General features: G+C 41.8%; 1 protein-coding gene across 1 annotated transcript in view; it reads right to left on the reverse strand.

Annotated features, from left to right (window-relative positions):
* The window catches only part of syn3 (synapsin III), a gene marked incomplete at both ends in the record, with an annotated part of 133,779 nt that extends 122,862 nt beyond the window's left edge, over window positions 1-10,917 (reverse strand). The window contains one exon of the mRNA XM_080754064.1: window positions 10,514-10,917. Coding sequence (XP_080610190.1) covers window positions 10,514-10,917 — 404 coding nt within the window. The remainder of the gene's footprint in view (window positions 1-10,513) is intronic.
* Window positions 10,918-24,144: the final 13,227 nt, after the last annotated feature.

The following is a 24,144-nucleotide window of genomic DNA, read 5'->3' on the forward strand; positions in this document are numbered from 1 at the left end:
TTAACGGTCCCATCCTCTTTTACAGTACACTTTAAGACATAATAAGACATAATAAGACAGAATAAAGCCATAATAAGAAATAATGTGTTGGTAATTGGAGCTAATATATTTTATTAGACAGAAACAAAGACAGAATAGTAGAAAGAGCGAATACATTCTCTGGCACCGTCACCTGCCGCAGAACTGCAGCGGCAGACACTGCCGCACGACCGCTAGTTCGACCAGCAGTCGCACTGCATCGCCGGCGATAGGACCAGCAGTCCCGCCAGTAGGACCGGCGGCCGCCGCACGGACCGGCAGGTCCCGTAGCGGTAAACTGCCCGTCCGTGCGGTGGTGGCTGCCACGGCAGTTACCAGCGATGCCAGTGCCAGATAATGTATTCGCTTTCTGCTATTCTGTCTCAGCCACCACCGCACGGACGGGCAGTTTACCGCTACGGGACCTGCCGGTCCGTGCGGCGGCCGCCGGTCCTACTGGCGGGACTGCTGGTCCTATCGCCGGCGATGCAGTGCGACTGCTGTTCGAACTAGTGGTCGTGCGGCAGTGTCTGCCGCTGCAGTTCCGCGGCAGGTGACGGTGCCAGAGAATGTATTCGCTCTTTCTACTATTCTGTCTTTGTTTCTGTCTAATAAAATATATTAGCTCTAATTACCAACACATTATTTCTTATTATGGCTTTATTCTGTCTTATTATGTCTTATTATGTCTTAAAGTGTACTGTAAAAGAGGATGGGACCAAATTAACTATATGTACCCTACAGATCACCATTCATCGTCAGAGGTAAAAAAAAGAAAATGTGCATTTATATGGCGCTTTTTATCCAAAGGGTTTTACATTCACCAATTCATACGTCGATGGCAAAGGAAACCATGCAAGGCAGCAACCTGCTCAGGTTCTGTGTCTTGCTCCAGGACACTCCTACAGGGGAGCTGGGGATCGAACCAGGAACCTACTGATTCCTGAGTGGCCGCTATACCTTCTGAGCCACTGCCACCCCAAAACTTTATATTATACAAGTCTACTCCTTTAGGCCTAGAATTATTGAATGCTTTAACCAGTGAAAAATAGCAAATATACCCGAGTGCCGCGCTGCAAGCTTGTAGATCTGCCATTTGTGAAAAATCTGTGAAAATGTGTGCAAATCTTTGAATATATGTATTTTCTTGGCCAAATACATATCATTTTGGGGGTCCTTCACATGAAAAGGTTTGAGAACCACTGACATAGTAGTCTCTCAAGAACAGACTAACTGAGCTCCATTTAAGTGAAAAGGACCTTTTCTTTGACAATGGCTGGCCAGATTGCTGACATATAGAAACATAGGGTTTTTCCAAAAACCTTAGAAGGATTCAAAAGACACTTATAGAATCGGGTAAAGATTCTAAATTTCCATTTTTTTTCAAAAATAGCAGATCTACAAGCTCGCAGCGCGGCACTCGGTGCCGCGCTGTGAGCTTGTATATCTGCTATTTTTCAATAGTTAAAGCATAAAATAATGATACACAATAATGTGTACCCGTTCTGAATTTAATTATATCAACTACCATAAATGTAGCATAATAATGATAGGGTAATGAAAGCCTCTCTGTAAGGCACATCATTTTCTTCTGTCCTGGAACTATGTTAAATTCAATAAGTAAAATAAATAAAAATCAACAAATAAAATAAGCGTAGAATTTTCTCGTTCCGTTGCACAGTTGTTCACAGTAATTGGTGCGGTTGCCTAAAGGGCAACCAGACTATAGTTCTTGTACACCTTTATTATTTCATTTAGAGCAGTGTTTCTCAAATGGGGGTACGTGTACCCCTAGGGGTACGCAGAGGTACTACAGGGGGTATTTGTGAGAACATGGAAAATGGAAACATTTATTTTACTGTTATGTTTAATGATAAAACATTGACAAATGCAGGTGAACGTGCTGCTCTGTATACGTAGCTTTAAACCAAATTAAGTATGATTTTTTTTTCTGTTAATGAATAGAAAACAGACTACTACAACCCGTCAGGGTTCATTTGGTTTGTACACTGTCAGAGTTACAGACTTGTATGGGTCAATTTAGACCCCCCTAAAGGAGCCCACAGAGTCCATGGAATCCACTTTGAGAACCTCTGGATTAAAGGGGCTACTTGGATTCAGCAATAAGGAAAAGGGGTATGTATACTTAAGCCCAAAAGGTTTGAGAACCACTGATTTAGAGTAACCCCAAAACCCCAAAAAGTCCTTTGAGTTATAGATAGACCAATAGACCTTTCTGATTGGACAATATAATGGATGTCACTTTAAAGCACGGGTACACTGCTGCTTTTCAGCAATCGGCTTCAGATGAACTCTACATCATGGAATTGCACCTTTCAGTGAAAAGCTCCTCCGGCTGTCTGTCCGTCTGTCTGTCAAGTAACACTTTTGCCCTACTCTTATCTCCTGCACCATTGCCCCTATCCATTCCAAACTTTGCACACACACTCCTTGGATGGCAACTCACAACCTCCACCCCTCATTTCTCACATGGCCCTCTTCTACCACCACCATCAGGCTGATTTTTGCAAAACACATTTTTGGACACTGCTCCTACAGATTTTGGCCTAAAATCACACAAAGCGGTACACACTACACAGTATCTCTAAAGTCATGTCATCAACATGGATCTGTCCCATTTCCCATATTCCCACCTGATTGCCTACGATTGCCTTCTAAAGTTTGTGTATGTGACCTGAGTCCTGACGGTCGCTTATCTCCCAATTAGGGAGTCTTACTGGTTATATTTAGTATTCCTACTGTTCCTCCATTATAAGAGAGATACCTAGTAGCCCAAACAGTTTCCACTTTCAACGTGCAGGAAATCTAAACAATAAAAATCTAACTTATATGCATAGGGGCTGTTAAGTATGACATCATTTTGTAGGCAGAGGAGAATTTCTGCCCCCAGTTTCCGTGAATCTTTTTACTATTTTTACTATTTACACATTTTTCTTCTCTTTGTTGTTGAAAGGAAAGTGTTAGAATTATACTTTAGTCGTTATTTTTGTCTCGGATCTGTTGAAAATAGCGAGGGACAGAAAATTATCTGGGGGCAGATTCTCCTCTGCCTACAAAATTATGTCACGGCTTAAAAGCCCCTATGCTGTAGTACTGTATATATAAGAGGTTAAAAGCTAGGTTAAAAGGGTTGTGTGTAAAAAAAAAAAACAGCAGAGGTTGCCAAAGCAGCAGCCAAATATTTGGCCTTTTTTACGAGTTGTACTTCTCTCAGGGGGTTGCTCAACCGTTTACTGTTGAGCTACTGTTTTCCACTCTACCTGAGCCTTTGAAGTGCTCGGTATGAAACTCTCCATCAGTATCACTGTGTAATTTTAGTGAAAAAGGAAACAACAATGGAAAAAGCAGAGTTCTTGTAATGTTGTAAAATCTTTGGAGCTGAAAACTAATTTACATTTTCATTTCAGTGCTGCTGTCACTTTTTCAATCATTTATGCAGAGTGCAGACACAAGAATAGCAGCGAAGTGTCATGGAAATGACTGCAATATGTCACTAGTATCAGTGCCACAGCAGACTGTTAGAACTGCAGGTAAAACAGAACATTCTGCACACTAACATTATTTTATGCTTTAACTATTGAAAAATAGCAGATCTACAAGCTCACAGCGCGGCGCTGCGAGCTTGTAGATCTGCTATTTTTGAAAAATCGTGAAAATTAGAATTTTGACCTGATTCTATAAGTGTCTTTTGAATCTTGCTAAGATTTTTGGAAAAACCTATGTTTCTATGTCAGCAATCTGGCTAGCCATCGTCCGACCTTTTCACTTCAACTGGAGCTCAGCTAGTCTGTTCTTGAGAGACTACTATGTCAGTGGTTCTCAAACCTTTTCATGTGAAGGACCCCCAAAATGATATGTATTTGGCCACGGACCCCCATCCCAAAATATTTAGTTCCAGGGACCACCCAGAAGCAAAATTTGAGTTACAAACGTTCGCTTTGAAAATACATATATTCAAAGATTTGCACACATTTTCACAACTTTTTCAAAAATAGCAGATCTACAAGCTCGCAGCGCGGCACTCGGTGCCGCGCTGTGAGCTTGTATATCTGCTATTTTTCACTGGTTAAAGCATTCAATAATTCTAGGCGGCCTAAATGGGTTTGGACAGCAAACAGAGGATGACTACTAACAGCCTGTTAATCAAACAGGCCCCCAGTTTCCGTGAATCTTTTTACTATTTTTACTATTTACACATTTTTCTTCTCTTTGTTGTTGAAAGGAAAGTGTTAGAATTATACTTTAGTCGTTATTTTTGTCTCGGATCTGTTGAAAATAGCGAGGGACAGAAAATTATCTGGGGGCAGATTCTCCTCTGCCTACAAAATTATGTCACGGCTTAAAAGCCCCTATGCTGTAGTACTGTATATATAAGAGGTTAAAAGCTAGGTTAAAAGGGTTGTGTGTAAAAAAAAAAAACAGCAGAGGTTGCCAAAGCAGCAGCCAAATATTTGGCCTTTTTTACGAGTTGTACTTCTCTCAGGGGGTTGCTCAACCGTTTACTGTTGAGCTACTGTTTTCCACTCTACCTGAGCCTTTGAAGTGCTCGGTATGAAACTCTCCATCAGTATCACTGTGTAATTTTAGTGAAAAAGGAAACAACAATGGAAAAAGCAGAGTTCTTGTAATGTTGTAAAATCTTTGGAGCTGAAAACTAATTTACATTTTCATTTCAGTGCTGCTGTCACTTTTTCAATCATTTATGCAGAGTGCAGACACAAGAATAGCAGCGAAGTGTCATGGAAATGACTGCAATATGTCACTAGTATCAGTGCCACAGCAGACTGTTAGAACTGCAGGTAAAACAGAACATTCTGCACACTAACATTATTTTATGCTTTAACTATTGAAAAATAGCAGATCTACAAGCTCACAGCGCGGCGCTGCGAGCTTGTAGATCTGCTATTTTTGAAAAATCGTGAAAATTAGAATTTTGACCTGATTCTATAAGTGTCTTTTGAATCTTGCTAAGATTTTTGGAAAAACCTATGTTTCTATGTCAGCAATCTGGCTAGCCATCGTCCGACCTTTTCACTTCAACTGGAGCTCAGCTAGTCTGTTCTTGAGAGACTACTATGTCAGTGGTTCTCAAACCTTTTCATGTGAAGGACCCCCAAAATGATATGTATTTGGCCACGGACCCCCATCCCAAAATATTTAGTTCCAGGGACCACCCAGAAGCAAAATTTGAGTTACAAACGTTCGCTTTGAAAATACATATATTCAAAGATTTGCACACATTTTCACAACTTTTTCAAAAATAGCAGATCTACAAGCTCGCAGCGCGGCACTCGGTGCCGCGCTGTGAGCTTGTATATCTGCTATTTTTCACTGGTTAAAGCATTCAATAATTCTAGGCGGCCTAAATGGGTTTGGACAGCAAACAGAGGATGACTACTAACAGCCTGTTAATCAAACAGTGCCATCTGCTGTTCAATATTCTTTAACACTACTTCAACAGCCCAAAGCAGGTGTATAAAGCACAGGGGGTGTTTCTCTAGTGGTTTAGCTTGTACTCTAGCGCCACTATGTGGCCTGAGCTCAATTATGTTTTCACTTCTGTAAAATAAAAGAGGACAAATCAGTTGATTCACTAAGGGGGGAAAAAATCATTAGATCAATAGGATAGGAGGAAAATGGCTTAATAAGTTTGGCATAGTTATTTTAGTTTTACCCCATTTTCCTACTTTTTGTCTGGGAAGGGTGTAGACCACCATCAGCTGAGGTTTGTGGTAGAAATATTTATATAGTAACAAATAGTGCCAAAGTACTAATTTGGATGTGCCTGCAGCTGTCAATCCAACAGCTGACATCCATGGACTTTGACTTCTACTTCTCCTCTGTGTCAGCATAAAACCTGTACTAAGTGATGCTATACATGGTCATTGCAACTTAACCAGTCAGCCTTATTATATACTGTATGGTACTTAGTATAGATGTTTAGATTCTATCTCCATCTAGGGAGAGCACCTTGGTGTATAAGAGGTGTCCCATATGACACTTCAGGAGTGGTCTGCCCCACGGGGCCCAAGCTCTGGCCATGGAGGCCAGAGCTCTGTCTTTTGTGAATGCTGATACTCTGTTCAACTTTTAGCCTCTTTGATGAATAAACCGTTGTCAATTCTTCAAATCCTTCATCCTTGTGGAACATTAATATTTTCTATTACAGGTTCACATTATCTCCACCAGATCCCCTTCCTCCTAAACAGGCAGTAGAACTATGCCCAAATGATGAAGGCATTTTTCATTTAAATGAGAATGCCTCGATCCAGTATATCTCTAAACTTTAATAGGGCACAGAATGAGTGATTCGACCAAGTGCTATTCCTGAAATCTTGGACAGTATAGTCAAGATTTGTGTTTATATATAGTTTCTCCATCAGGACTACGACTAAGCAAAATGGGCACTGCAGTGTTGCTTTAGACTTGTATTATAGTTGTTGCTATGTACCGTATTAGTAACATCCATAATTATTTTAAATTTGTAATAAATATTTGAGGTTTTTCAGACAAACCTAGGTCAAGATTTAGAAGGCAATTTTAGAATCTGCCTCAGGTCTAAATGGGTTAACCCATTCAGGCCGGGAACACATTTTAGTGTATTACAGTACATGTACAGTATGTAGCAAAATATATGATTTTTGAAATGTTTTAATAATATTTGACTTTATTCAGAAAACTTGGGTTAAGGCTAATGCACACCTCAAAGGATGGTGACAGGTGCGTATAGGACAAAGAGTGCATATATTCAAGAAGGAGATCTCTGACAGTGATATCAAAGAAAAGGACTGTCACACTGTCAGGATTAGGCCTTCATCAGGACGGACAATGGACTTTGCCGTGTCTATCAGAATTGAGCATTTAACGTAAATCCTGCTGTAGATTATATATATATATCCACCTCTTTCCGCGGGAATTTACTGGAGAATGTTTTGCACCACACTTCCGGTTAACAGCAGACATACAAGCTCACGTCGCGTCGCAGATGCAGCCATTGTGAGCTTGTAGATCACACTCGGCTGCGGCGCCGGAAGCTCTGTCCAATTTCTGCGCAATGCACGATGGGATGTTGGAAACTTGTGGATATATATCCAGATGAGTAAAATCACCGGGGTGGTGTGTTTAACACAGCTGAACACAGTTCTTATATGAGGCGACCTAACATTCCCCTATAGGGATTTCAACACAAAACATAACAATGGGACCCAGGGGGATAGCGCCCTCTAGCGGCAGTGACATCAGACTTCGGTCTATATACTCTGTTGGCACGCAACACGGCACACAACCACGTATAAATCAGGCTTTCGTCTTCTGCAGTTTAATTACAGAGGATAAAAATAGAAAGACTTCTGTCAACCTTACAAAGGGCAGGGGCCAGGGGTCTTCAGAAATTCATTCTGACAGGGCTGTCGGCAGGCAGCTTTAATTTAGTGGTTCTTTTTAGACTGGCATAATCTCCCAGGGGAGCCAATCTGGAGTGCTGGAAGCAGCGGTAAGCTTCAGGCAGAAGAATTGAGGCATCGTTGACAGGCCCTTAACAATACTGGTGAGCAGAGTCTATGTAATGACATAGTAATGTGCTGCAGATAATTCAGGGTGCTGGAAATACAGTTGTTAATGAGTTCAATGACCTAAAAATGAGCAGTTCATTGTACCAGTTCAAAAAAACCTTTAAAAATAATATAGTAAATGCATATAAAATGTTAAATTCATAAAATAATTGTTCTAGTAGGATATGCATAACATCCTTTTTTTTTTTTTTATATATATAATATGCAGTATATATAATTATATATATTCTTTTTAATATTTAGTTTCGTTCTTATTGTTTGTTTTGAACGTATCAGATATTTTGTTTCTAATGTAAGATGAAGTGACAAAAAGGGTAGGCACCATAAGCTGCGGCTTCAGCCTAATCCTTTTCGGCAACATTTTGTTTATTATTTAAATTGTTATTGTTTTAATTGTTTTCTTTTAAACATTGTACTTTGAAACCGAAATAAAATCATACCATACCACCGAGGCTCATTTATAAGTGAATGTCTGGCAGGAAATGACAGCATAATCCTAATTAAACATGAATGGCGTTTATTAATTTGTAAACTAAAAAAGACAAACACAACCAACTGGAGAACAGTTGAGTTCATCTGAAGCTGGTTGCTGAAAAGCAGCAGTGTACCCGTGCTTTATCAATTTCTTACAGCAGGGGTCTTCAACAGGGGGTCCGGGACCCTCACAGTTACTATAGGGGGTCCTCCAAATCTTTGTGTGATAGAAAGTGTTTTTGTAGCGTCCATATTCTGAGAAAAAATTGCAGATCTACAAGCTCACAACGCCTCACGCTGCAAGGCGTTGTGAGCCTGTAGATTGGCTATTTTCGGCAAAAAGCTTTGGTGTAGAGGGGAAAAAGAGCAGACTAAGTACAGAGTGAAAGGTCAAGTTTATTAAGTGTTGACGGTTCAAGTGGTGAAATATCTGAAAACACAAACTGACATGAATCCAAAATACACTGATGATTGTGCTGTCAAACCATGAAACTATGGAATCTCTGAAAAGGTTGTTGGGTCCCTGCTTCATCTCTCTCTCAGCTAAGGAGTCCTTGGCCTGAAAACATTGAAGACCCCTGTCTTTATTTAGTATTTATCCAAATATTGTAAGTTTACTCCACTACATTTATTTGAAAACATTAGTTACTATTACTTTGTAGATTTAGATTATCATTACAAAACATACATTAACCCTATAAACATTTCGTCAATTTCGATCTACAAAATTGCAGATCTGCAATTTTCAAAAAAACATTTTGATACCAATACCTTTGTACTTTTACTCAAGTAAATTTAGAATTTCTGACTTTTACAGTACTTGTAACAGAGTATTTCTACATTGCAGTATTGATACTTTTACTTTTACTACAAATGTGAGTAGGCCTACTTTTTCCACCACTGCTTGGGGACTAGTACTACGGATGGAAACTGGCATTCTTGCTAAATCTGGTGTTTACATAACATTATTAGAATGTGTCTCACAACTTCCGGCCCATAGTCATGTGACACCCGAACGTCATTACGGGCACATGCACGCACGTAGCACCCTGTAGACAATATGCCTTCCGGTGTGTTCCAAGATTTCTAGCGGAAGTCTGCGTTTAACGGACGTTACGTCATGCGGTGCGGGTCTGTTTACATTCCCCAGCGAAAAAACTAAAATAGATTGTAGCTTTTAACTCGCTCTTCATAGGTGTAACATTGCTTGAATCAATGTTTTTGTTTGTATATTGTTTATTGCGAGCGCAGCCGACGGAGCAGGAGACGTAGACCAGAGTTAATTTCGTGCAGGGAATACGTTTGCAGAAACACAGCACCGTGAAAAAAATACAGCTTCCGGTGAAATTCTCACGGCGGAAGTTGAACGCTTTCTGCCTTCTATTGTCACCAGGCTTTTCTCTTCGGAGATGAGTAAGCCTGGCTACGCGAGGCTACGCACGTAGGGGTTGCGCAATACAGCGCCGGCCTATGGACAGAAATGCTGGCAATGTACGTTGGGGGCCTGGCGCCATCTACTGGCACATATATGTGCTGTGCTGTCCCTCTCAAATAAATATATAAATAAATAAATAAACTAGTAAGGATGTCACACCCAATTTAAACGTCAGTATGAATGCTTAAAATAAAATATTAGGGATTCAATTAAAGCTCCTATTCATACCTTTATGCTCTTCCCAGGACTCAAACCCAGGTCTCCTGAGCACGAGAAGACATTTCTACCAGTGAGCTATGACGGAACACCCGCTTGGGCAGGCAAGATCTGGCCAATTGAGCTTTAGTTAATACTTCTTAGTTGTATTTACTACCTGAGCACAGAATCTAAGTTAAGTCAATGGAATTGCACCTCCAATCACTGCAGATTTACTACTAATATTCAACATAGAATACAGATTGGTAAAAATAATGTTTTATTCACCACTGCGGTTTGCAGCTTTAAAGGCCTTGCCATTTCAAGACCCATCTGTATGGCAGGTTAAAAATTATTTACCAAATGTTTCCCTCGTCCCCATGTCAACCTAACCATCATTAGGGCTGTCACGATTATGACATTTTACATGACGATTAATTTTCTCTCAAATAATTGCGATTAACGATTTAATTGTTTTTTTGCCGTTGGCTTTGAAGTTACACATGGTAGATATGACACATAAGCTATATACAAAGAAATTACTTGACATATTTGACAACTTTATACTTAAAAAAGAACATTGATAGTGGAAATAGCCGATCTACAAGCTCACAACGCGTCGCGATGCGACGCGTTGTGAGCTTGTAGATCTGCTATTTCCACTATTTTTGACATGGAAACGATTATGACGATTATGAAAAATAATCACGATTATGTCAAATAATCACGATTAGACGATTATGTAATAATTGTGACAGCCCTAACCATCATCATTACCTCATGCGTTTCATGAACTCACCAATCTGTATGCTGGTCGTCGATGACCAACAGGATCTTGGGCTTGCGTATGACTGGTTTGGCTGGCTGAGCGGGTGCTGCTGCTGAAGTTGCCCCTTCACCTGCTGCTGCTGCTGCTGCTGCTGCTGACTTGGCCTGGGCAGCTGCCGCCACACTCTGGGCCATCTGGGCGCTCTTCACCACACTGGAGAAGGAGCTCAGGAAGCTCCCAGGGGCCGCCGGGGCCGAGGCCTGGGAGGTCAGGCCTGGCATGCTGGGGGGCTGGCGCCTCTCTGTGGCCGGGGAGGCAGGGGATGAGGTGGACGAGCCGGGAGTGGGGCTCGGCCTCTGCAGGTCCGTCATGTAGCCGTTGGGGAGGTTGGCCACGAAGCTGCTGTCTGACAGGCGCCTGCGAAGGTAGTTCATAGTGACACGCTGGTGGGTTGTTCAGGCCTTGAGGAGGTGAGGGAAAACAAATCCTAAAATGACAGAGAGAGAGAGAGAGAGAGAGAGAGAAAAGAGACATAAGATGTACGCCAGGGTTCCCCAATAGGCGGCCCGCGGGCCATTTGCGGCCCGCGGGGGGCTACTGTCTGGCCCACACCAACCCCAGTAATAATGGTGGTATAAGAGCAGCAACAACACTAGTATATGGTCGTTGTCGGGTGGAAATCTCGTATCTCCAAATTTGTTCGTTCTTTCGCAAAACATACAAGGCCGTCGCACAAAAGTAGTGAAAACAGCCGATCTACAAGCACACAACGCCAATCGGCTGTTTTCACTAGTTTAAATCATTTTTAAAATGATAAATACAAAACGAATGGTTTTGGACATACAAGATTTTCACTCGACAACGACGATATCTGAACTGTCGCAGTTGCTGGAGTAGTGGGAACGCCGCCGTCGCCCGCTGCAATGTTGTGGCCCTCGGCTTGGTACCCTAGACATAATTCGGCCCTTGGGGGAAACTAATTGGATAACCCTGATGTACGCCCATATTCTAATGCGTCACTTTGAATGCCAGCCAAGATTTCCCAAATACAGCATGTTTTTGCATAAGGCCTGGGCAAGGCCTTATGCAAAGTAACTCAGTAACTTTAAACATAGATTGAAGGCCAGCCTGGTGAATCAAGCCTTGGCATTGGGTTCTACCGCATAAAGTGGCTCTATTTCTGTATGCACGCACACACACGCACACACGCACGAGCGTGCACACACACACACACACACACACACACACACACACACACACACACACACACACACACACACACACACACACACACACACACACACACACACACACACACACACACACACACACACACACACACACACACACACACACACACACACACACACTCGTGTTGTTTGTTAGAGTATCTTGTTTGAAGTCTATGTTTTAACTTATTCTTTGTTTATTATTATAGGTGAGAACCTTGTATAAGCCCTATATGGGCTTCCTTTCTCGCCTGCACTTATATCTATGCATTTTAATAATGTTAACCTTGTATTGTTTTTTTATTGTGCAAATAAAAAAAAATAAAAAAAATAAGAATCTGTACCAGGATTCAGTGACACAGCAGTTGATTCAGTAGCATGAATCTAATTTAATTATGAACCATAATTATAAACAGTTACATAACACATTAGAACCAAAGCAGCAGAGCAGACACATTTATACAGTATAGATTAGCTATCGCCCCGCAGAGAAGCAAACATGTGAGAAGATATCATGGATGAGACGATGGGCGTTGGGGAGCGTGATTAAAATATGGTAATTGCTTAGTAAATGTTGTGTCGAAGAGATAAAAGTGCATCATTTCTACTCAGGCATTTTGTCTTAAGCTGCTGTATCTTAATTTAGAACAAATGTTCCAGTTGATGCATGGCACTGGTTCAAAAACACAGCAAGTCTGAGGCAACTCTTAAGCCGACGTGATGAATCATGGGCAAAGGTACAAGACTGTACATATTTTAGGTCTGAGGTTCTACTCCTCCTGCATGCTTTTCCAACACTTCAAACTAGTATCATTTAGCTTTCTTATTAATGATAAATATTGTCATTATTACAGTGTTTACATTAGTGTTGTAAAATATTGTAGCTGACTGAGTGATTTTCAACACTGATTATCTCTGTCCAATGGGATATAGTGTAACAGAAACTTGCTTGACATCCGGGGGGCGGGGGGGGGGGGGGGGGGGGGGGGGCAGTAACGTTTCCATGGCAATGCGAGCTGTACCAATCAGAGACGGTAGTATTTCTCCATGATATTATGAATAAAACAAATATTTCTTAAAACAGGATTGTGCAAACACACAATCTACGCACAGATGTGTGGCTCCTTCAGTATCATAGTTTTACAACCATATTGCTCGTGGCAAGTATACATGTGATTGTTACGACGTTGCTGATTTTTTTTTTCGGCACCACACTGGTATGGCGTGCTCTATTGCAGTGGTTTTCAACCTTTTCAGGTGGTGACCCCCAACATAATCATATTTCAACTGGGGACCCCCCCCCCCCCTCCCCTGTCGAGCACTTGGAATTAGTTGGCATTACATTAGTTTGACTCGCTCTGTTCCATTGTGAAAAGAGTTTTCTGTTTTCACAATTTCAGCCTCTAATATTTGACAATTTGACCAATGTTTAACCAGAGGTACTAAAAAGGTCTTAAAAGTCCTTAATTTGTCACTTTAGAAATGTGCAGATACCCTCTATACACTTAAAGCCATACTGTGTAAGATGCCCAACTAGTGGTCATTAGCCCTATAGCAAACCGCGGTCGCGTCCGCGTCTTTCGGACGTTTTTCGTACCTTCAGACCCCCGCGTCTGCCTCCACCTCGCTGAGATCTATCTTTTAAGGGGTCCCTTGTTCCTGTGCGTTCAGTAATTCCAGAGATACGGACTCCTTCACCCTGCCTGGTAGGCGAAATTACCTAGAGAAGGGATGGTACAAACGGGCGACAACAAATATGGCTGCCATAGCGACCCCACTTCAAGATGCGCTGTGATTGGCCGGCAGTTGTATAACCCTCGCTGTGATTGGCCGGTAGTGTGATGACGCAATTTTGGCGCGAGATCCGGTCCACGGCAAGGATCTCAGTTTACATACAGAGAAGGCTTTACAGGCTGAAATTCACGGCGCGGATCTTCTAAAACTTTTGTGATTTAATAGTTAGGAGAATTTTAAGATTTGTTTTATAAAAAAAGTTACATAGTACAACTTTAAACTTTATGTTGGTTTGTTTACTGTTGAGTGAGAAAACAATGTTGCACATTAAGTTAATCATCTGGGGACTCCTCACAATAGTCTGGGGACCCCCTGGGGGTCCCGACCCACAGGTTGAGAACCACTGCTCTATTGGTTTCTCATACCGAAAGTACTAAGACGACCATCAGCGAACACAAGGAGAGTAAATCTCCATCTTTACAGCCTGCCAAATAGAATTTGACATTAACCACCAGGTGCTCTTCATGCAGAATAGAGGTCGTAAATCTCATCCAGGAAAACATCACCAGTGGTGGTACAGCAGGGAGGGAATATAGGGGTATATTATACATACACTGTACAAGCTGATCAGAGCTGAGCCTCACCTCAGTCAGGGACATGCTGGGCCCCTGATTCAGCGCGGGAAAAAGAGTTGGAGAGGCCCTCATTGCGCGCTATAGAGAGATCTCTCTCTATAGCGCTGCTGCTACTCAAAGATATATTTCGTCGTTGTCGGGTGGAAACCTTGTATGTCCAAAACAGTTTTGTATTTATCATTTTAAAAATGATTTAAACTAGTGAAAACAGACGAGCTACAAGCACACAACGCCTCGCGGTGCGAGGCGTTGTGTGCTTGTAGATCTGCTGTTTTCACTACGTTTGTGCAAAGGCCTTGTATGACGAAGCAGGGCTTTGCTTTGCGAAAAAGTTTATTAATTTGAAACTTGGAGATACAAGGTTTCTGCCCGCCAGTGACGATTTACTTTGTTGGCCGCCCAGCCCCCAAAATGTAACGAAGGCCCACATTTAATTTTTAATTTTTTTCCTAATGGCCGGCCTGGACCGGCCGGGAATGAACCGGCCGTTCGGGAGTTTGTCCCGCTTTTCCCAATGGCCAGCGCGTCCCTGGCCTCAGTTATGACACATTCAGCTTCACAAATACAGTAAGTCTGGCTGCAAAGGGCCAGATAAAGTGCTTTCACAGCCTAGCTTCGTTAAAGTCAAAAGCTGATGGATAGTGGGGTGGGATTACACTGTAAATGAGAGGATGATTGCTGTGTGTGCCTGTGTATCAGAGAGCATTTCATCATAGCAAATTCCCTGTTATTAGGCCAGAATGTGAAAAATCACACCCGTGTGAACTGAGCAGTGGTTTACCCACCAACCGGTTTACCCCTCCCCCCTTCCCCCCTGTGTGTGTGTGTGTGTGTGTGTGTGTGTGTGTGTGTGTGTGTGTGTGTGCGTGTGTGTGTGTGTGTGTGTGTGTGCCTGGCCTGGCCTGAAAACAGCGCCCCTCCCTTAACATGTGAGGTCATAAAAGGTACTACACCACAGGCTTGAGGCTACATACAGACCCACCCACCCACCCACATACAAACAAACAAACATACCTACACACACGGCCACGCTATGGAGACGGTGTGACCACCGCTCAAAAAGCACTGAGGAACATTTTACTGGCTGATCTCATGAAAGGGAGCACCTGAGGCTCATGACAGCCAACTAGAGGAAAGATGCAGAGCGCTCACCACCGCAATTCAGTACAAGAACCATATAAATGAAAAGCAAAAGAATGATTATAGGTAGATTTGCCCTGACAACGCCAGTGTCTGCCACTATTAATACGATGTGTGTAGCAGGGACTGCAGGGCCGATGCATACTCCACTTTTAGAGCTGTTCGGTGCTGCCGAGATGTTGTGACTCGAGGCGTTGTGTGAGCATGTAGATCTGCTCTTTTCACAATGGAACAGATCGAGTCAAACTAATGTAATGCCAACTAATTCCAAAAGTGGAGTATGCATTGGCCCTTACCCCCCAATGCCACCCTTGATGGGATGCCTCCCCACGCAGGGAGGCATTTGGGGCCCATTTTTAGTGTCTCCGCCAGGCCGCACGGCCGATGTCTGGAGACTAGTTTCGCCCCTGTCCGTTCATCTGTCCATCCGTCCGTGTGTGTGTGTGTGTGTCTATGAACAGCTAATCTCCGGCACCGTTGGAATGGATCAGCCTGAAATGTTGCACGTAAACTCCCAGTAGGCCAAGGAAAAACCTTCACATTCACATATTTGCTTTTAACTCCTGAACCGTAGGATGTACAATCAAAACATATTTTGCCCCTAACATCCCAGAAACTGTATTTATTAATGTTAAAATATATATACGGTAAATAAACACATTTGCGATCATTTTGGCATCAAGTGTCTTTATTGAAAATAGTGTTTAATAACGTTTATGTCAAAAGCTCATTTACATAATGTGTAATGGTTATTGTGAAAATATATCAGTGAAAGAATATAGCAAAAATGACTTTAGTTTAATTGAATTGACTTTGAAAAAAAAACATGTTTACAAATGTACTACATTTAACTTGATAATGTGCTTCATTAGGCCTAATAAATTAGGCAATTAAGAAAGCACATTCAAGTCTGCATCTGCACCCAGAATCACAGTTTCTGTAAACAGGGATAAGGTAACCCCTATTGGTATCTGTAATTCTGTATCGATTGATTTGACCATGCTATTAATTGGTTATTTATGGGTGATAATTATCAATCAACAATATCAACAATAATATTGTGCATGCCATCCCTAATCAGAACAATATAAAATGCCTACAGCAAAGCCTCTTTGTAATGATGTTAACCCATTCAAGTGGAATAGGGAACTGTCCACTTGCGGTGGTGCTGAAGTGTTGCTTGGGGGACCTCCCACACTAAAGACGTATAGCAAATTACTATATTTACACCGCTGCCACCCCACTTTCTCCCTATCAAATAAGCTGCTTTCAGTCTCCCCCTCTGCACATCTGAGGCTATTAAATCCTTAAGAGCCAGCCTTTTATTCCTTTTTCAAGACAGCAGAGACAGCGTCAGCACGCCCACACAGCCAGGGAGGGAGTCACATAAAGCCCTGTGTTCTGTCAATGTCAGGCCTGATGGCAAACATCACATCAGCGATGGGAGCTCATCAGAAAGACCCTTTGACTGTCAGAGCTTCCAAAAAAATCGATCTCCTAGTTTGTACATCTCTCAGTTCACTCTGTGATAAGAGAGCCAAGACATCAACTCCCCATGGGGGATGAGGAAGGCACCAATCACAGCCACCGTTCTGTAATGAAGGGGGAAGAGGAGGACAACACATCTGTTGACACACATTATATGGTGGTGATAATAAGACCTGTTGGAAGAAGGGTGGGCTGATGGGAGTACCGGAGATAGATGCTGCCTGATAGGCTGGCCAAGTGTGTGATGCCACATTATAGTGAGCAGCTTGATGGGAAGCTTTCAATGCAGCAAGAGTCCATCTCCCCAGTTCACAGCCTGTGTTACCACTATAGCATTCTAACATGTCTTTTATTATTCATGAAAGTCAATGCTGAAGGTCAGGAATGTCAGAACCAACAGTGTAATGTCACTGGTCTTCAACACGACTAAAGAGATCAAGTTGGAGGGACGTTTACATAAGAAATGATCCTACATAAGAAATGTAGGATCAGAGGTGACTTTTACCATGTCCTGTTACATTATAGGTGATTACTGTATGTAAACCTGTAGGCTGTGCTTGCTCTGACTAGTGTTTCATATAACTGATAATGGTAAAGAATCAGCTCAAAAGAGCTGTGGGACGTTTGTGCTGGATGTGGGAAATGGGAAAATTGACAAAACAGTCGCTAAGCAACCCACTTCTCATTTTTTACAGCTGTTCCGAAATGACTTGGCTAAGTAAGAGATCACACCCATTTCAGAGCACTGTGAAAACATAATGAGGTAATAATGACTCATTTACAATATGCCTTATAGTGGGATACTAGCAACCCAACATCCCACTAAACAGCTCACATCACTGAGGTATACAGTATTTCTACAAACTCTAGCATAGAATTAAGAGTTTTACAAAAAGAAACTGACTTGATATTGAAGTAACAAACTAAAGTTAGGAATAATTATAAGAGACTACAAGCAACAATATTTCAGTTAATAAATATACGTAGATTATCACCTGGGAATTTGTTGTTGCCCGAGGTTATGGATCCAAGGGCCAGCGTTTAAGCCCGAGGCATATAAGATAATTTGCTTATCAAATACCATAGACTAATGTAATCACAAAGACAACAAGACACAGCTAAGAAAACAATTCCACAACCGTGGACAGCCGTGTTTGACATGCTGAGTTCCTTCTGCAGCAAGGTTGCTCACAGTGAAACGTGGTAGCACTTTAGCTTTCGGTGAATAGTCAGCTACGACTGTATCAGCCCTAGGGCTGAATATTGTCATAAATCCTCTCTGTCCTCTTTCCTCTCGACCAGGGCAAACAAAGGCTGTGCATGTGACAAAATAACTACTCTTAAGCCCTTTGCACACAGGCGCGTTTAACCGCACGGATAATACGGACAATATAATTTTTTGAAAAGAAAACAATGATTCTCTATGACCTCATGCACACCGGCTCCGAATTAGCCGTGCGACGAGTGGCTGCCGCCGTGCGTTTTCTTCTCGATTGAACCCAGTTCGATTTGTGCGTCTTGTCGCATGCGGTAAAAAACTCATCACTCGTTTTATGACTCCTTTTTGGATCCGCAGCGCCGATTCCGCACAGCCTTGCACACCAAATCCAATGCGTTTTATTCATGCCGCAAACGAAAAAAAACGCAACTGTCCTGTGTGCAAAGGGCTTTACTGAACAATAAACATTTTCCCAAACCCTATAAATTAGGGATGAGACAATTATTGTTTATCGGGATAAACAAGAGACTCACATAGGCCCGTATCGCTGGCATAGTGGGCACTGGGCACTTAGGCTCAAAGTAGCCTGACAGCGCGTTGCGGGTTCGAATCCCGTTCCCGGCGACCTATGCTGCATGTCACTTCCCGTCTCTCTCTCCCCAGTTCCTGTCATGTTCCACTAATATACCCCATCAATAAAGGCAGAAAAGCCACAAAAGACATCTTTAAAAATCCCAACAAAAATCGTATCGTGGAGATTTTAATTTATTGTGAAATTGTCCTCCTTCATACACTAGGATGAATTAGCTTTTGTTGAGCTGCAAATCCAAACACTTAAACCCTATACTTGATAAAATTGACCTGCAAAGAGCGCCTTTGGTACTCTCTTATTTCACCCTACAACACAAATCGATTCGCCACAAATCGATTCGCAGATCTACAAGCACACAACACGTTGCAATGCAAAAGTGGATCAAACACCCAGAGACAGATATGGGTCGGAATATCATCCCATCCCTACTACAAATACTCACAGCATCTGTCGTTAGAGGAGGGATCTCTGAACTACACGAGGATCCAATGATCATATCAGCAGTCAGTATCTAAGTTCATTAATTTGAATTAACAGCCTTGTTTATTAACACTGGACTGCAGTCGCTGCACTCTGCAGACTTGGCAGCTGTGAGGTGACCCTATCACAACAATGTCATTGTCACACATTGAAGATCGTCACCTTTATGAAAAGACACGCAAGTCACAATCTCAAAATCGCTTCCCACTGCAGATGACACTGGTTGGCCACGGCCCATCATGCAGAAAAGCCTGTGGAGGCTCCCAGGGTTTAGGGGATTGCATTCGTTCCCTTCCCCCTGCCCAGGCTGACAAGTTTCACTGGAGATTATACAGTATTTTAAGGCTCATTCTAAATAGTGAAACCTGATCCGATTCTATAGTCTATGTTATGGCAGATGAAAGACCAGTGAGATCAACGCTCTGACAGCAACTAAATTAAACAACTGTGCTCATGTGAGAACAAAAACAACCTCATCAATGAATGACTACTGTTTTTTTCCTGCTAAGATTAAAATAGCTTCCCTTCAATTCAAAGGCTCTGGTTAACAGAAGGGTACAAAACGGAATGCTGCACTCAATTCCTGATTAGTGCAGATTGCAGTGTCAAGAATTTAAGATATTGTTTTAACAGAAGTAAGCATTGCTCAACATTACACCATAAACACACAAGTGTTTAAAATAATATATTGAGCAACAGAAAGGTAATAGTACTAGTAGTCTTAATGTTGAGCTGCAACAAAGATCTATCTATGGAGGAAACACAGGAGATAACCATCTTCTACAAGACACTCCTCTTCTGCCCAGTGATTGCCTAATTAATATTTCATAGTTTTTATTTGCTAGTACTGAATGACATCATAACCATTAATAGTGTACAAATAATCAGAGTCCAGCAAGCAGAAGCAGAAGAAGGCAATAAAGTGGACAGAAACAAGAGAGTTTAAGAGTTACGGAAAGAATGACTGCATAACAATATCCACAGCCATTGGCCATAAGCTTTTAGTTTTTAGTTTCAGCACCAAAACCAACTTGGCATCGGCATGTGCAGTAATCCTCCTGTTTTGGATGTAAAGGCACATGCAGGTGCAGGCAATCTTACTGTAAATCATCACACCTTTGACATTGCTATAGGCCTATTCAAGCTTAATTCTTGCCACTTATACGCATATAACGAATAAACAACAATAATAAGGCTCGCATGTAACATCATACATCATGTGCATCATCATATATGCATACTGGCTGTACTGTACAATAGGCATACAGACTTGGTATGTCGGATGCTGTATCAATGAACGTAGCAGGCCTAAATTGAATTAGGTGATGATGTAATCATAACCGCAGGTGAATGTGTATAGGCTACCCTGCCTGCACCACAGAGACATGGCTGAGGGAATCCCCCCCGACCACCGAGCAGCAGCAACACACCGAACCATCCATATATCATCATCACATTCCACCCAGCCTATATAATCACATCCATTCACAAAACTCACACAATAAACACACCGCAGCAGACACATGCTGTTGTTAGGTCTATGGTCCAAACAGTGCATTATCTAAATACAAAGCTCACCAATAAGGCTATCCCTAATCGTTGTAATTGATTGTGCACAGGAGGTGTGTGATCATCATGATGGCCCTAAAACAAAATAATGCACAGCCCGAATACAATTGCCTTGTTTTTCTTTTTACAAGGTAAACTAATAAGGCGTTCTGGTTTAGGTGTTTCCTCCACTGCTCAACGATGATTATTACACAAAGATGTACTATTTATTTACCTTACGAGTGTCTATCGCCAGTGGTCCGATGGCTGTGTGTAAAAAAACGCTCGTGTCACACAATCCTCAGCAGCAAGCTCGCCGCTCAGCCTCCCAGACAAGCCTCTGTATCCCACAATGCATGCCGGGAAACTGAGTGCTTATTATGCATTCATCGTCGCTGCAATCCTCCACTGGTTCCCAAGCAGTGGGTCGGGACCCATTTGTGGGTCGCGGACAAATTTTTATGGCTCCCTTAATTTTTTTGTTTTTTTTGTTTCCTACATTTTGTTTTTAGTTATTATTGTTTCAAAACATTTGAAAAAAATAAAATAAAAATAAATACAAAATAAATCATTGTTGAAAAAAATGCGGTGATTTTTCTAGGCCTAAGTCATTTCATGAATAGACTAGCCTAAATCAGGGGTCTTCAACAGGGGGTCCGGGACCCCTATAGGGGGTCCTCAGAGTTACTACAGGGGGTCCTCCAAATTTCTGTGTGATAGAAACTCGCTGCAAGGTGTTGTGAGCTTGTAGATCGGCTATTTTTGGCAAAGAGGTTTGGTGTAGAGGGGAAAAAAGAGCACACTAAGTACAGAGTGATAGGTCAAGTTTATTAAGTATTGACGGTTCAAGTGGTTAAATATCTGAAAACACACATGAAATGATAAATGATGAAACTATATGGAATCTACGAAAAGGTTGTGGGGGTCCCTGCTTCATCTCTCTCTCAACTAAGGGGTCCTTGGCCTGAAAACGTTGAATACCCCTGGCCTAAATAAAAGAAAATATAAGAAATTCCATAAATTAGAAAACACATGCATGCAAAGAAATAGTGAAAATAGACGATCTACAAGCTCAAGCTTTTAGATCTGCTATTTTCAGTTGGGTCCCGGGCAAATGTCTAATTTCTCTTTTGGGTCACAAGCTAAAATGTTTGGGAACCACTGGCAGGAACCCAGCCAGGAATTTGGAATATAATTATGCTTTCATTTTCATTTATTTTTTGCTTGCAGTACTTTTTAATTTGCTAAATATTACCTGAACACTATTAGTGTACACAGCTAACATTTGGGCATAACCGTAGGCCTACAGTTTATGAAACAACAACAACATTTGACATAGTCTCTTGGGTTACATCCATGAACCTCATATTTTCTGTCTCTCCCACAGGGGCTTTGTTTGTCTCTAGAATTCCTGTTCATGTTTGATTTCAACAGAAGTATGTGCTTGCTAGTCTACTCATGCAACCAGCTCTCTTAGAATTGACTCATGAATTCATTAATGAAGCTGACAGACTATATTTAGTTTAGCTTGTTGGTCAATGAGATCCACAAGATGGGAGATGCTTTTCAGTTTTTTATTTTATTTTATTAAAAAGCACTAAAGCATCCCCCCAAATTAAAAACTTTGCCCAGCCACGACTGATATTTTCTTTAAGAATTGATGAATGAGATTTTTAGGGCAACATAAAACATTTAGTTGAGAAAGGGGGCAGGTACATACACCACACACACACGCACCGACGCACGCACAAACATGCACTTACATGCGCACGCACACACACACACACACACACACGCGCGCGCGCGCACAAACACACACACACACACACACACACACACACACACACACACACACACACACATACACTACAACAGTATTGTCTGTCTAAGTCAGTGGTTCTCAAACTTTTCAGGCAGCGACCCCCCAAATAATCATATTTTAACCCCCTGCACAAGCACTTGGAATTTTAGGAGTTGGCATTACATTTAGTTTGACTCGATCTATACCATTGTGAAAATAGCAAATCACTTTAGATACCTTCTATACACGTATACTGTATGTTGGTCTGTTTACTGTTGAGTGAGAAAATAATGTTAACAATTAGCTAAACATCTGGGGACCACCCCCCCCCCCCCCAAATAATGTGGCGACCCCCCTGGGGGTCCTGACCCACAGGTTGAGAACCACTGGTGTAAGTGACTGTATGTGTGATCTGTGATGGTTAAGTAGTGAAGTTCCTGCATGTGCCAGAAGAAGAGAAGAAGAAAAGCATAATGAAAAGAGGCATACAGTACTAATATTAGAGTGCATGTCAAGATTGCATTGCAATTGCAATGCATTGCATGTTCCCATCCTACAAAAACAATGAATATCAGAAATTCCATTTCAGGCCAAATTGTAGTTTGTCCACAGACTCACCCTTCATTCTTTGAATGTGTCTTATCCTATGCACAGACGGATTACGGAAGCTTTCAATTAACTCACTGTTATCTGAATTCGCTAGAAATCTTTGGACTGTGTGTCTGTGTTAATTACATTTTAATGAGCTGTGGGAGTAAACAATATAAAGAGGCAGACTCGAAGTCAGGCTGCATCTGTTTGTTTGTTCTTAGTCTATATGCAAATATGCCACCACTGACATTGCTGTTTGACTTGATATTGTACCAACGTCAAGATGTTTGAATCTCACGAAAATCAGATTTTGATTACATTGCCATTGGATCTTTCAGTACTAATTTAGGGGTGGGTATGCTCACAGTAGATTTGGTTTATATTATTTTAAAAATAATGTAAAAATCTATTAAACAACAAGATAAGATAAACCTTTATTGATTCCAGAGGGAAATTCAGGTTTCGTGCAGGTTTTCAAGTGACACAGCAGAATACTGCCTGTTAAGTTGCAGCATCATTATTTAAATCGCCCCAAACATTGCAAAACCCCAACATAAACATCTCTGTTATCAGCCGAATCTGTCTTACTTAATAAGCTCTCAAAGGACGTGCTAGTATGGCAGCCTTCCATCTGTTAGAATTATGACTCAGCAGAAACATAAACTCTTGCATCTCAAAACACCAGCGGGGGTGGACAAAGGAAGGGAAGAAGTCATATTTAATTCATGACTTATATATAATACAGGAAAAGCAGACTTTCCGACATGCTGATTCCTGAAAGCTCCCCACAGCCGGCACAGTAGTACCCCCTCCATTCACCTTTCAACAGCAGACCCAATCACACGGGTCAGACAGGAAGATAATGATGACAGTAGTTAATATCAGTATAGAGCAGGGGTCTTCAACGTTTTCAGGCCAAGGACCCCTTAGTTGAGAGAGAGATGAAGCAGGGACCCCCACAACCTTTTCATAGATTCCATATAGTTTCATCGTTTGACAGCACAATCATCAGTGTATTTTGGATTCATGTCAATTTGTGTTTTCAGATATTTAAACCACTTGAACCGTCAATACTTAATAAACTTGACCTTTCACTCTGTACGTGGTCTGCTCTGTTTCCCCTCTACACTAAACCTATTCGCGAAAATAGCCGATCTACAAGCTCACAATGCCTCGCAGTGCGAGGCTTTGTGAGCTTGTAGAT

The sequence above is a fragment of the Nannobrachium achirus genome (assembly GCF_963921795.1).
Source record: "Nannobrachium achirus genome assembly, chromosome: 23".
Taxonomy (NCBI): domain Eukaryota; kingdom Metazoa; phylum Chordata; class Actinopteri; order Myctophiformes; family Myctophidae; genus Nannobrachium; species Nannobrachium achirus.